Source organism: Nilaparvata lugens, chromosome 7, assembly GCF_014356525.2.
Source record: "Nilaparvata lugens isolate BPH chromosome 7, ASM1435652v1, whole genome shotgun sequence".
In the NCBI taxonomy this organism is placed as follows: Eukaryota; Metazoa; Arthropoda; class Insecta; order Hemiptera; family Delphacidae; genus Nilaparvata; species Nilaparvata lugens.
The window spans coordinates 50499942-50515858 of NC_052510.1; the positions used below are offsets into that span (position 1 = coordinate 50499942).

The window sequence follows — 15917 nt, forward strand, 5'->3', positions numbered from 1 at the left end:
AAATGTACATTATGTAGAGAATTAGAAAGTTGCAACGTGCCACATTGAAGGCAAACAAAAGGGCACAATTGGACAATCAGAAATGTATATTATGATTATGTAGAGTTGATGAGAATTATGAAAACAGCTTGATGCTTTTTTAGTTTTATGATAAGTAATTTTTTCTCAATTTGAATAATTATGATCTCCAATCAAATCTATAAAACGATCATGTCAAATAATCATTGTAAGAGATAAATTGCTCTGTTTCCATGATTCCCACCAACTCTGTATAAGTGTATAATTATATTATCCCGCCTACTTTTGGGCCATACTGTAGATTTATAATAGATATTCGATGATATAATAATTATTAATACAAATTAATGAATATTTTTGTATTAAAACTTCAAATACGGAAAATGAAGCATATAATTACATATTTGAATGTAAACTTATGGCGGAAAAACCCGGACCCCCTTTAGGAGGTACCGGTATTTCATACCCCACTCCTACATACCGTTACATCCTGGTTTTTATCTAGTATATAGCTCACATTAGTTACCAAATAGCGTATGAATTTGATTTGAAACATCATGTTAAAATTTCCCGAGGTGAGCCTCCAGACCCCTATTGCTTTTAATGGTGAGTAGTGACTATGGTTCAATCCTCCCCACCCACCAAGGTAGTAAGTTACTTTATTATCCCTGTTCCTTATCCTTTAGGCGCTTATTTGCTTCTTCAGGATTAATCATTCTAAAAATTACTGTGCTAGTCTGCATATTCGTAAATTTAACACCTATCACATAGGAAGTATTAGAATATTTAGAATTGAATCCTATATCTTATTAATAATGCATTTCAGTTCTTTTGTAGGTACCATTATATCTTCATGTTTATATGGAAAGTGAACGGAAGATCTTCAAAACTCCCGCTGAAAAAACATGAGCTCTCTTCAGGCTTGCCATCAAACTTTCAAGATTAACGCTCATGTTGAATTATCTTTAATTATATTGATATAAATACTTTCCAGGATACAATATGCCAAATTATTGTGTAGCCTCTTTTATTTAACAAATTTATTAAATAAATCATTTAAATCAAATATAATTAAGTCTGAAGATGATTACTGATAATAATTCAATAAATTATAACATCAATTTCTAGGATTCATTTTATAAATATCCGAGAAATCATGCTATGATATATGTTTGATAATTATGTGCAGGAAAAATGGTTTTAAATGAAAAAGTACAAATAAACTTGAACCGATCATCGACAACACTGGCTTGTCAAGACTGGCAGATGTCTTTCCCGCGAATTTGTCATTTCTCCGTTGGCCATACTGACGTTTTACTATTCACTTGTAGACTTTCTTCTGTCCTTGTGCAAGAAAACAAGAAATGTTTTGTTATTTTATTAATTATTACAACAAATTAATCCATATTTTAAAGTTTAGCAGGAATGATAACATATAGTAGTGATTAACAATCATGGTGAGATCGAGGTTTCCTGGTAAACCGTCGAAATTTCACAATAGGAAACAAGTAAACGTATCCAAACTTACATCTGCTCAAGAAAACGAAAATGCTAAAGCAGCAGAACTTATCTATCGTAATTTGGCAATATTTCATCAAACATTTGGACCTGAAGATCCTGAGGTTCGTAATACAATTTTATTATTCAATAATGAGTTTTATGCTTTTCTAGAAATATCAGTGTGACACACTTAGCTTGATGGACTCGTCTATGTTTACTAACTTATTTCATGATCTGTTTGTAATTTCTTTATTTATGTTAATAAAGGTAAACAAATAAAAATAAAAAAGATACTTTAATATCATGAATAATGGTGCATGTTTTTTTATTCTTTGCAGTATTATGGAAATTTAGATTTCTAACCATCCATTGCTCACCTAACCTATACAAACTTATTTCGCATGACTGCGTAATAGCGTAACGTATTTTTTTCTTGTTGATTACTTTTAATTCAGTATCAATTATACCTAATAAAATCCATAATACCATTGAAACAATTTTTAATGAATATTTAGAATCATTTTAGGTGATTTTGATCCAATAGAGCAACTGTCAATTGTTTTAATACTTCTTCTGGATTCTAACCTCAACATAACCCTGGTCTTACTTGAGGGTGACAGTATTTTTTTGTTCTAGAAAGATATCATATTATGAAATAACTCACATTATCTGTGTAATTACTAGCTTGTTATTTTGAATTAAAAGTTCAGCAACTTCAAAATGTTAAAATTTGGTAAATTTCTCACCAAACTTGTTATTTAGTAGCCTATACTTGATAGACCTCTAAAAGACTCTACCTTATAACTTAGCTCTAAGAAATGTTAAATCCCATTTTATAGTAATATTGTACGCTATTATCATGTAGTTGATATGTTTAGAACCTAAATGGTTCTGTTTAATTATAATAATAGTAAAATATTATTTTAAAGGTAAAATGGTAGGTTCGGAAGGTTAGTTTTTTGTTTTTAAATGACAATAAATTGGTATTATTCGAAATACTATAACTTATACTGATATTATAGTAGGCTATAATGGTGCTATTCGATATTTCCAATATTGATTATTAGAACAACAGATACGGTAGTGTTTCCAAACCTTCCCTTTCAGCTTGAATTGATTTCAATAAGCTTTTGAAATTACTTTTGATTACTAATTTACTTTTGAAATTACTAAATAGCTTTTCATCTAAAATAAATCATCTGAAATAATTCTATTTTTTTATAGTTCCACCTTAGTTTCATTACACATAAGAGATATATAAATACAAAATTACGCAAACAATAGCGTTTTTAAATACTGTGATTGTTTTCTTTAAATTTATAAATTTTCTTCCAATTTCAGGGAGAACCATTCGCTGGCTTCAGGTCCAGTGATATCAAAGCGTCAAAACAAACAGCACAGCAACGATTCGAAGAGATCAGTAAAGGAATCAAGGCACGACAAATCATTTATTTACCGCAAGAAGCTCCAAAAAAGGGTCTGCCTAGTGGAGGCGCTGGCACTTCGAAAGGTGTCAAGGTGCAGAAAGCTAGTCGAACATCAGCTAACGTAAAAAAGTGTAGCGTGACATTGAACGACTGTAACAGCTTTAATTTGAACTGTGATGCTGGCAGTAGTCACGTCAGGCGGATTCTGGAGGATGTGGAGGAAGAAGTGGAGGAGGATGAAGATGATGATGAGTCAACTGGTAAGAAAGAATTGTTGAAACGCAAGAAACAGTCGGTGAGACTCGTCGCTGCTCCGAACAAGCGCTTCTACGATCACAACAGCGATGAGAGCCTGGGTGAGTTGAACTGCAACAAACTGCTCGCTGCGTCGCCCGGCAAAATAGTCCTGAAGAAAGCTCGACTAATCGTTGATGTCTCCGGTGACGCTTGGTCGCGGCAAGCGAGGGATGAAGCCCAGCCAGCATCCGACGTCGAAAGCGAGACGTCGTCCGTGAAAAGCTCGTCCACGTCGGCGTCTTCAACGGCCTCTGCCTCGTCGAGAGCGTCATCCGTTTCACAGGAGTCGTGTGCCAGTGACTATGGTCAGTGCAGACCTACAACTCCCGAGCCCAAGAAGATCGTGCTTCGGGAAGCTCGCTTGGAAGTTGACACCCAGAGCATCACTAAGAAAAGTGAGTATCCAGTCTTGGTGTTGGTATAGTATTCGGTTTATAATGCCGCAGTCACATGTAGGCCCAGTCGCTGACCCAGTAAGCTGGACCAGCCTGGTCAAGGAGCAATTCCTTATGGAGGCCAGCGCTGGCAAACCACCCTTCCTCACACCGGCGCTGGTCGACATTGGCCGTCATTGGGCCAACATGTAGATACGGCATTAAAAACTTTATTATACCAACAACTCATACTCATTATCATATTTATTCACTTGTTTAATATGTACTATATCTAGACAATTGTCATACAATCCATTCAGAAACAAAATCATATTACAAAATATAAAATAAACTATACAATAGAATGAATTAAAACTATTAAAAAAAAGAAAAACGCTGTTGATTTGGCCAATGCATACTTTACAATTTTGAATATGCACTCTTTGTTTCTGATTGAGTTAGACAGATACAAAAGGCGCTGATAAATATTAAGAACATCTTAAACAGAATAATAATATCATTGGCTGATATGGGAGTGTTCACACATTCTCATTCTGCAAATATATTTATTTCATTCATTGATTATTACAAATCATTATATTGTATAATTTATGTACACAATTTGACGAAAATTGACCTAACTCCGCCCAAAGATTGTTTTCATTTTCGAATTAATATTATTCATGAGAATCTTAGTATTGCCGAGAGTAATTATTTAAAATTATAATGTATTTTACTGTCAATATTTCCATTAAATCTAAAAAAGTTTGGCCTTAATATTTATAATGTTGTTTCTATTTTAACAGGTGGACTAGCTCACAGGATCGTCTGTGGTGTATGTGGCGCTATAAGGTTCTACAAGTTCCTAAAACAAGCCAGGAAGTTCGGACTATGGAGCTGCGAATCGTGCAGAAAGTTTGTGTCGAGGATGATCCAGTTTGCAAGTCCTGTTACATGCATCAATGGCGATGGTGAGATCATAAAAAAATATTTGAAAAGTATTCATAGAATATTTAGCTTGTTTTCTAAGGAATATTTTAATAAAAATAGGTAAAGTTAATGAATTTACTTCAATACGAATGGGCAATTGAATGGAATGGTTAAATAAGTTTACTTGTATCGTTGATCTGATCTTAACGGGTACTAGCAAGGCCACCTCTAATACAAGGCCCCGGCCTACGATATTGCAACGTCGCAGTGTAGGACTAGAATCTAATACATGATTGGTGAAAAAGATTAAAAAAAATACCAGCTGATCTTTTTCGCCAATCATGTATTAGATGCTAGGCCTACACTGCGACGTTGCAATATCGTAGGCCGGGGCCTTGTATTAGAGCTGGCTATGGTACTAGTCATGCTCAGAAAAGCTACTGAAGATTATTGCTTATTGTTTTTGAAGGGACGGATTCAAGGATCTAGAGGTTCAAAGAACCTCACACGTCAACCAAAGCTTATTGTGTTCCCAAGTAGTATGTTAGTTAGGCAAACCAATACCTATGTCCTTTACAAGAACTGTCCTTTACAGGAGTCTTTCCCAATGCTAACATTCCATTCATCACCTGGTTGCAATCCTTGTCGCAATCCAGTGTGATATGCTTGGCAGTCTCTTCAGACTGATTAGTCCTCATGACCTACGTGAGTTGCACTCCTGGTCTCCTCTGTAGGTTCTCCCGCTGAGGAAGGGGCGGCCAAGTTTCCTCTAGGGCGCCCGGCCACCCTTGACCCACATTTGTGCCTGGAGTTTTCACCCATCTCTGGTCTCTTGAGTTTTTCCTTTTTGCCCCTCCGAAACTTCGCAGGGTCAAAAGCCTCACCTCTCCCAAGAAGTTTTGTCTAAATGGCCGCCCTTCTTGTGAGCAGTGGTGAGTTTTGGCCTCTCCATCCACAAACTCGTGACCTACGTGAGCTCCACTCCTGGCCATTCTGTAGGTCCGTCCTTCCGCTAAGTGAGGGGACAACAAACTGCCTCTAGGGCGCCTGGTCACCCTCGACTCAGCCTCTTGACCCACATTTGTGCCTGGAGTTTCACCCATCTCTGGTCTCCTGTAAGAGTCCAGAATTGTAAGCTATTGTATATAAGTGTATAAGCCAGTATATATTGTAATCTACATAAATAAAGTACTTAATCAATCAATCAATCAGTCTCTTGGGGTTTTCTATTAGCCCCACCGATACTACCCTGATGGGGCAGATCCCGTGGGTTTGAAGGCAAAGCAACTTCTGGAGTTGCCTTGAGGTCCATTTTAGTCGCCTCTTACGACAAGCATGGATACTGTGGGTGAATTCTGGTTTTCAACACATTCTTGAGTACGATGATCGACTCAAAGCTCCCTCAACCCACAGGGTGCTACTGAAGATTAGCAGTAGCTACATTTCTACCGCAGTGACAGTTTAGTAATACTCGCCAAGCTTGAGAATCTAAGTTCTATCAATAATATTATTAATTACGACTTAAAATAATGTATTTGAAAGTGAATGCGGTCTCTTATAATACACGACATTCTAAAGGCGGACGCACACAACAACGACAAATGTATGCAGACAGACGGACATGTGTGTATGTGTGTGCGTTGTAACATTTGAATGCCTGGGGAGGGGCTTTACCCTCCCGTCCGTCCGTCTGTTTCTATGTGCGTTTGCCTTAACAAGAATAATGCTACTTCATGTGCTTCACATATGAAGCATCTCATAATATTAAGGTACATACAAACTTGAGCGCCACGGACACGCGTATTTCACTTTTCATCAGCTGATTCTAAGCTCATGTATTTGTACAGAAACAGTAAGATACAGATATAATCAATGTATCTAGAATACATTAGTAGTATTACATACATACTACAGTATTTTTAGTAATACTTACTAGTATTCTAGGTGCATTGGATATGATAATCATCATCTGATGAAAAGTGAAATTGGCGTGTTAGAGTCTGTACGCACCTTAGTATCAACATTGTCTCCTTTCTGTTTTCAATCGCTGGATGGGAAATTTCACTTGAAGATTTAGTGAAGTTGGGTGTTCATGTCTAACCAATCTGTTATGCTTTTCCGGTTATAATTGAAATGAATCAAATCAAATATACAGGATGTTTATTGGCATTGTTCCTATGTAAGAAACATATCTAAATATCATATTCAAATTGTCCGGAAGTCTTCAGTTACTCACACAGCCGCCATTTTGTTTTATGAATTTGAAAGATTATCATAATTTTTTGTAGCTTTGTCTAGTTGTTATAAATGATTGTGCAAAGTTTCAATTTCGTATGTTTGACCATTATTTAGAAAAAAAATAATAAGTGAAAAAAGCAAACTGGCCGCTTTGTGAGTAACTGAAGACTTCCGGATAATTTAAATACGGTATCTAGATATGTTCCTTACACAGGAACAATTCAATTCAATTTAGTTTATTTCCAAAAAAACATAATACACGAATAAGAAATACAATATACAGCATATTTTGGAATCCCCCTACTAGACTATTCATCTGTGTGTAGGGGGGGGGGGGGGAGTTCCACTTTATACATAATAAGCTTAATCTGCTCATAGAAGTAAATAATAGAGAATACACTTATATTGTAGATGTATTATTAATATTATGATTATAAAATATATAATAGATTGTGCTGATTGTATATTTAAGAATGAGTATGTAGGAATAAGTATACTTAATACATTGATTGATTAATAGAATAAATAAAGAAGAAAAAACAATATTTTATTGAAGACCGCAGTGGCAGGGATTCCAGAAATTCTCAGAAGAGAGAATGAAAAAAACATAAACCAGAAAGGCAAAACAGTGAAACCGGTTATATCAATGATAAAATAAATACCAATCAATTGTCTGGAAACCTTGAAGTCGTGTTGGTCACGAGATTGGAGTAGTTCTTCTGAAGCTCCCCAACCAATCTGGTACAGCCACCTGTCCACCCTCTTCCTAAACACTACCAAACTAAACGCCTCTGCTTCCCTAATCACCCCTGGCACATGTCTGCACAAGATTTGGGCCAGGTATGAAGGATTTGAATGTCCTAGATTATTGGTAGGGAGTTCGTAAATACCCTGTATAATAATTTTCAACTCAATTGTAAAATACCTTCACTGTAGTACTTGAATATGCTCATTTCTGTCCTGAGTTAACTTCCTTTTTATTAGTTTTAGCTGAGGATGATGCTCACATGAGCTGCAGGCTTGTGTGTGAATAATAAAACTGATGATGATGAGAGATTAGTATGTTCTTAGTTATGAATTGGTTTATTCTTGTTGCAGGTTCTTGCAAGATCACCAAAGAGGAATCGTCAATAGTTTGGAACACTCGCAAAAAGGATGTGGTGAAAGAGATTAAAAGCCGGTGCAGAGCTTGCTGGTTGCTGTTGTGCATGAAATACTATCAGATGCCAATCAACATCAAGATCAAGCTCAATCAATCGTTACCGCAGTCTATGAGAGATCCTGAACTTCTCAAAAAGAAATCGGCCATTGTGAGTTGTCTATTCAAAGTTACAGTACCGTATCTCAATATTTTCACTTTTTATAATGTTCTAAAGACTTGATAATTTCCGATTTTTCACGATTATGTGCTTCGTCACATTCATATTGTTAATCCTATGTAATCAACAATCAACCGTTCATAAAAGAGCTGTGCCGACTATGACGGTTGATTCCCAATTGACTACGATTATTCGCTTCATCACATTCACATTAATAATTTTGTGTAGTTAACAACCGACGCTTCGAAAAAATGCTGTGCTTAGGCTACTATGACTGTAGCTTAGTCATAAAGTAGGAATTTGTACAATGGATTGTACAAATACAATGGATTTTGTACAAGTGCAATGGATTTTGTACAAGTGCAATGATTTTTGTACAAATACAATGGATTGTCTCTTATTCAAAATACCATGGATTTTATAAGAATTAGTTGAAAACTAGTTTGAGATCACATACTGCAATTTCATAATATGAGGCTCTCTCTTACAAACATAAATTATGTATTAAGAGTTATCTCCAAATAATACAGACAATAGTTGACTAACTTTTGTTTATCTAGTTTTGTGTCAGTATATTTGCAATGCTGATCAAACATTCCATTCCAAACAGAAACTTGTTGGTGGAAATAGACATGAAGTAATATTGGTAACATTTCAAAGATATATAGAATTGAATTATTTATAGAATAGAATTATCGATAAATTATCAATAAATTTAACATTCATTTTTTAAAACCTAAAGATGGTGTGGATCACTGAAACTAATTGTTATAGTTTTTATCTTATTTTATCTATTTTTTTAATCTTATTTTATTAATTCCAAAAAAAGGGTTCTATAGTTCTATTATATAAATAAAAATAAGTAGCCCTGAATTCATACATTTTAAGAAGAATTGAATCATTTCATTTAAAAGAATACTTTTCAGCTTTAGGGTAGAAAATGCAGTTTACGCTCCAATTAGTCTAATCAGCCACTGTTTTTAGCTAATTTTAGGAGGGAAAATAACTTTACTTCATATGTGACGAGACGATCTCAACACTTGTTATGGATTGATTCCAGACAATGTAGTTACAAAGATTGAAGACAGGTATCACTTTCGTATAATGATATTAATTCTTTCAAACTGTTGGAAACTTATCTTAAAAATATCGTTGTTTGAATTCAACACAATCTCGTATAATATTATGATTATGATGATGATATTCATTTTTCAGAATAAGTCGATTAGTCAAAGAAAGTCTTCTGGTTCTTCAAGTGAAACTAAAAAGCCTGTTCCAAGAAAATTAGGATTCAGAATCTTGGTAAGTTTACTCTTCTAATTGTAATCCTCTTGCTATCATTTATATACCTTGATCTTGTGATTTTTATTCAGAGTGAGTGTAGTATTAATACAGATGACAATTTTTATTTATCCTATAGTTGAAATAGTTTTAAATATTGTAGTTATGGTTTTCTCAGTTTTCTAATGTATGAGCACTAACCTTCAATCCAGCTAAACCTACATATAAAGCTGGGTTTTCGTTTGTGTGTACATGTCGTCGTCGACCACGACAGGATGAGGATCTCAGATTGGGTAGATTTCAATCTGTCTAAATAAACTAAAAGATTATGTTCAATTATGTTTTAATCGGGGAAATTGAGTTTATACGTTTCTTATACTTTCAAATTGCAATATTTTGATACTATTAGAAATGTTTTTATTTTTGAATAATAAACACAAATTAATAATGAAAAGTCATTTGATCAGCTGTTTTAGCACACTTGAAATTTGGACAATATGAATGTAAACAATGCTTGTCGTCGTAGACTGCGAAAGTTTACGCACAAACGAAAATGCACCTTGACGTGGTTCAAACCTGCAGATATTGTCGTTCAACTTGCAAGAAAGTTTGTCTAATAATTCTAAAACTAGTAGTTCTGTGAACAGTAGACCTCAGTAGAACGCAGTATTCTCATCCACAAGTACCTGATTGAAACTATAGACCTTATGGAAATACAGCAATAGACTGGCTTCTCCACACATCTGTGTAGTCACTTGTCAGCTGATTTATGATGAATAATTCTATAGTCTGATTTTTACTCTAATATTGGCGTATGAAGGAGGCTCCTTTTTCTTTTTATATTATCCTTGAAATGCAAAATTTCCAAAAACCTTGTATATACGTCGACGCGCGATTAAAAAAGGAACATACCTGTCAAATTTCATGAAAATCTATTACCGCGTTTCGCCGTAAATGCGCAACATATAAACATTTAAACATTAAGAGAAATGCCAAACCGTCGACTTGAATTTTGGACCTCACTTCGCTCGGTCAATTATTACAGTATCATCGATGCTATAATTACCTATTTAAAAAATGATGGCTTTTAGATTAAGTTAGAAGGAATAGTATATATTACAAGTCTTACTCTGACATATTATATGTAATTTCATTTTCTTATTTTATTGTTCAATTGAAATATATTATTTTACTCAAATGATAAGCTTTTAGATTTGAAAGTAATAGTTGATCGAGCGAAGTGAGGTCTAAGATTCTAGTCGACGGTTTGGCATTTCTCTTAATGTTTAAATGTTCATATTTTGCGCATTTACGGCGAAACACGGTAATAGATTTTTATGAAATTTGACAGGTATGTTCCTTTTTTAATTGCGCGTTGACGTATATACAAGGTTTTTGGAAATTTGCATTTCAATGATAATATAAAAGGATAAAGGAGCCTCCTTCATACGCCAATATAAGAGTAAAAATCAGACTATAATTATTCATCATAAATCAGCTGACAAGTGATTACACATATGTGTGGAGAAGCCAGTCTATTGCTGTATTTCCATAAGGTCTATAGTTTCAATCAGGTACTTGTGGATGAGATAATGCGTGAGGTCTACTGTTCACAGAACTACTAGTATATATTACAAGTCTTACTCTGACATTTTATAGCCTATGTAATTTCATTTTTCTAATTTTATTGTTCAATTTAAATATATTATTTGTGATATTGACTCCTAAATAAATAGGGAATAGTCGATTCTGGGAGCCGGTGTATGCGCATGTGAGATTGGATCTTGGAGCAGCGAGACCGATTCACAGTAATCATCTAACATCTTTGTCAAAAACTGAACTGATTAATAACAGTATGTGATTCAAAGTAAAGGAGAGCATTGTGAACTGGTATTTGCGAGACCAACAATTAACAGCTGATATGAGACATTACTTCCTCCACAAGCGTAAACTTATGTGATTGTTGGTTTTCCTTTCCATTAATCCACTATAGATTTTAATTCATTGTGAGTTATATTAGTAATCAATGAAATGAACAGGATGTAATCCATTTATTCATCTTATTTCATGATTTTCACAGAGAAGGTACTCTACTGTTAGAGGCGCAAGAACACAGCTGGGTAGAAAACTACGAAAACTTGGTAGACACGATCGTGGGAAGATCACTGTCGGATCAGACAAGGCGGCTTCTGAAAGTGCACTGTCCAGGAAAAGGTCTGCAAGTGGACCAGTGAAGAAAGTCAGATTTACTGATAACAGCGGCTCTGAAAGAGTCAACGCTAAGCAAACCACAACACCACAAGATGCTCCTAAGAAAGAAGAACTTCGTAACAGTAAAAGACTCAGGGACGGTTCAACCAAAAAATCGGTGAGTTTTTAATGGGTTTCATATTATTTTAAACCAATTTTTCTAGATAAACTATAGATAATTGATAGATAAGAACTAGATGGAACTATTGATGAACTATTACATAAATAAATGAATTTTTTTTGTATGTATTACAATGATACATGGGCCATTGTCAGACAGAAAAACAATAGAAGATTTCCAACAAAACTTAAATCTATTAGTAAAAAATATACTGAATATTAAGATGTAGGCTACAGTATGAGCGTTGTAAAACCCAACTCCAGTCAACCTCAGAATATACGTCAACAGTGTACAAGCACTTTGCAATTAATAACTATTTCAAAACCCGCTTAAATTTACTGAATGGCAGCTGCTTTAAATGGTTGGGAGTAAGATTATATAATTTAAATGACATATAAAATACATTTTTCTGGGATTTTATATGTGTGCACTGCTGAACTCTCAATTGATGACTGTTTCTCGTATTGAAGTGGTGAAAGGTACTGTTATACTTATCTAAATCACTATGCACATAATACATATAGAACATAATATACAAGAATTTTCTCTGTTATAAACATTGATATATACTGTTGTATATAGTTCATCTTCTTACAAAATTGCTCGTCTAGTATAGAAATATTAATCACAGTTTGTAATGCTATAAATAGCTATTTCTGCCCACATTAGTATTCGTATCGGTAAACATATTACTTGTATGAGTTCTCATTGATAGACTGTAAGGGAGTCGAATCCATGACCGGTTTAACGGTCTCAGACTGATGCTATGATACTTTAGACTATTACAAAATTCAAAGCTAGGAAACCTTAAAATTAATAAGAAAATAATTCTTCTTTTTCCAGCAAAACTTAATGGATTATTTATTTATTTGTTGATTCAAAATACACAATATTATTCATCAAAATAATTGGGTGGGGGGGGAGGTTCAACAGACACAACCCAAAACTCTTCCTACCTCGAATTTTGATTCATATAATAGTCCAGTTTTATTTCCACTTTATAAAATTTGTATCATCTTTGTATCACCATGAATAATGATTATTATTAAACGAAAATCTTAATTATTTACTATCCAAAGTTCAATAGAATATTTACTCATTTGTGCCAATATTATGGAAATTTCACAAATTCTAATTCGAACTTATCTTGAAATATCGAAATCATGAACTACCATCAATAATGATATTTATCGACTTTATTCTATCATTTCTTTCTATTGATGCGACGGAAAAAACATTCGGCAATTTCCAAAATCTCTGAATAGGAGGGCAGTGGATGTTATTCAATTCATCCATATATCTTTACTTTTATAAAAAGCTAGTGTAGGTTTTTTAGTACAATATCCATCTATATGTTAGATGCGATTATTTCTATCTACTTTTATAACACTCTTATCCATATTTACACTTATAAAAACCTACTGTAGTTTTAGTACAATATCTATATATTAGATACGATTTTTCCTATCTACTTCAATAACACACCGTAATCTTCACTTATCAATCTTTACTTTTATAAAACTAACAGTAGTTTTTTGAGGACAATATTTATCTAGTCACGATTATTTCTATTTACATTAATAACACACTTACCGTAATTTTCACTTATCCATCTTTACTTTTATAAAAACTTACAGTAGTTTTTCTATAACAATATCTATCTAGATACGATTATTTCTATTTACTTTAATAACCCACTCACCGTAATCTTTACTTCTCAGGACAATAAAGAAATTGATGATGGAGACCTGAACCAATTGGATGAAGGTGAAGAAGACTCGGAAATTGATTTAAAGCTATCCGAACTGTCCAAGAAATGCGTTTCCAAAGCGCTGCAATCCAACAGCGAGTCTCTCCTCAGTACGGCGACCTCGATGTCGCCCAGGCCTCTCATTCACTCTCCCAAACTGCGTCTCGACTCTCCGATTATAGACTTGACGGTGGAGGAACAAGGAGAGAATTCGGGAGAGAATAGGAGGCCGAAACGACGCGGTTCCCAGTCGTCACAGGTTGAACAAGCAAAGAGTGACAAATTGGAACAAGAAAAAGGTGACAGATTGTCGCAGGCTGCTCAGCCGAATGGGGAATCTACGAGGCAAAAGCGGAAGGCGGCCCTGAATTCTAGGGCTAATATCGCGCGGGTGGCGGGTCGCGTGACTGAGTCGAAGACTCCCGCCGACAACAAACTGGAGGTGGCTAAGAACCTGAAGAAGCGAGCGACTGCTCTAGCTAGGAAGGAGGTTGCGCCCACCAAACCAAAGCAAGGTAAGATGGAAGAAAAGTTATAATCTAATAATTAAAAAAAGTAATTTCAATTAATAATTTTAAATTGGTCCATTTTTTAATTTACTTCAATAGGGCTACTTGAAAGTTTAAATAAATAGAACTAACAGTACCCTTTTTTGTTTTCTTTTAGACACAGAATGAAATAAATAAAGGGTACTAGTAATCCTATTTAATAAATAATTATAGATTATTTGAAGATTAATTCATATCTACAGATTGCTAAGTGATATAATATACTGTATATATCTAATATCCTATTTAATTAATAATATTTTAGATTCTTGATGATTAGGTATATATATATATATATATATAGCGTATGGCATTTCCTTATTTGTAAGTCCTTGTAATTTCGCACTGATTACAAGTGCACGTCCAAATTTAAAATGTACTGGATCGCCTGAGGGCTTGCCACAGTAAAGTCATTACTGTCACCCAGGTAGGCACGTCTGTCACATTCATAGACAATGTGTTTCATTGTCTGCAATGGAGCTCCACAATCGCATCCTGGAGAGTCTATAAAGCCCCATTTGAAAAGAGATGCTTTGCATCTACCGTGCAATGTTCGGATTCGGTTTAATGCGACCCATGCATGTCTAGGAAGGTCAAATCCTGGTGGCCTGGTGCACTGTCTGAGAGCATCTGGAATTATAGGGGTGCCTCCTCTCTCCATCTCTCCATCAAACAAAAGTTCTCACTCTTGAGGCGCTCTGCCAGTTTTATTGTTGGCTTTCTGGATTTGAGGTTCCTCATGTTCAGGTCTGGGATATCCTCATGAATTGGGAGCTGCTGGCTGGAGCATATCCTGTTGTGCAGTCGCAGTAGGGCCTGACATCTGCGCAGATTGGGCGGTGGTATCCCACTAAGAACAGGTAGCCAGGGAACTGGTGTTGTTCTCAGGGCTCCAGTAATAATGCGCATTGTGTTGTTAAGTTGCACATCCAACAACTTAGTGTGGTAGCTGTTCATCCAGGATGAAGCACAATACTCGGCAGCAGAATACACCAGACCAAGGCTTGAGCACCTCAGAGTTGATGGAGATGAGCCCCATGTGGTGCCACATAATTTTTGTATTAAATTATTCCTCGTCTTCACCTTGGCTACCATGTTTTTTATGTGTTGATTGAAGGAGAGTGTCCTATCAAGGGTAACACCAAGGTATTTTGGAAAAATGTTGTGATTAGGTAAATGATGATTAGGTAATTCATATCAACAAAAATGTGAAGTGATATCAAATCATCTGAAGGTATCTCCAAATAGCAAATATTTGCTACAGAGAGAATACCTACTTTGGCCAAGATGCTTTTCCTCTTATGCATGCTACTGTACAAGTATATTCGCCCAAATTAATGTACAACCAAAGCCCAAATAAAACATTCTCGAGCTGTTTTGAATAGTGTTATATTAGACAGGAAAGAGGTAATGAATAATACCATAGTGAAAAGATAGCCATCCGTTCTGCCCTCAAAACGGGTGTCAAACGTAAGTACAAGTCACCTCAAAAGAAAAGTGCGAGTATTTCAACCTTTCATTATTTTTGTTTATTAAAATTATCTACTCATTTCAAATAATATTTACATATTGCAATTTGAAAGCCAAAACCTAAACTCTCTAACCTTTCCTTTTTACTTTCCTTGCCCTATTACCATAGGTAAGGAAAGTATTGCTTTCCGAAAAAAATTAAGGTACCCCAATTTCTATACGTTTCAAGGTCCCCTGAGTCCGAAAAAGTGGTTTTTGGATATTGGTCTGTATGTGTGTGTGTGTGTATCAATGAGTGTATGTGCGTCTGTGTACACGATATCTCATCTCCCAATTAACGAAATGACTTAATTTGGAACTTAAGGTCCTTACAATATAAGGATCCGACACGAAC

General features: G+C 35.0%; 1 protein-coding gene across 1 annotated transcript in view; it reads left to right on the forward strand.

Moving 5' to 3' along the window:
* Positions 1–1330: 1330 nt before the first annotated feature.
* Positions 1331–15917, forward strand: part of LOC111047142 (histone-lysine N-methyltransferase trithorax) — a 41319-nt gene continuing 26732 nt past the window's right edge. Inside the window, exons 1-7 of the mRNA XM_039431963.1 lie at positions 1331–1640; positions 2860–3637; positions 4423–4587; positions 7883–8094; positions 9319–9405; positions 11465–11752; positions 13477–14020. Of these exons, the coding sequence (XP_039287897.1) occupies positions 1473–1640; positions 2860–3637; positions 4423–4587; positions 7883–8094; positions 9319–9405; positions 11465–11752; positions 13477–14020 (2242 nt within the window). The 5' untranslated portion in view covers positions 1331–1472. The remainder of the gene's footprint in view (positions 1641–2859; positions 3638–4422; positions 4588–7882; positions 8095–9318; positions 9406–11464; positions 11753–13476; positions 14021–15917) is intronic.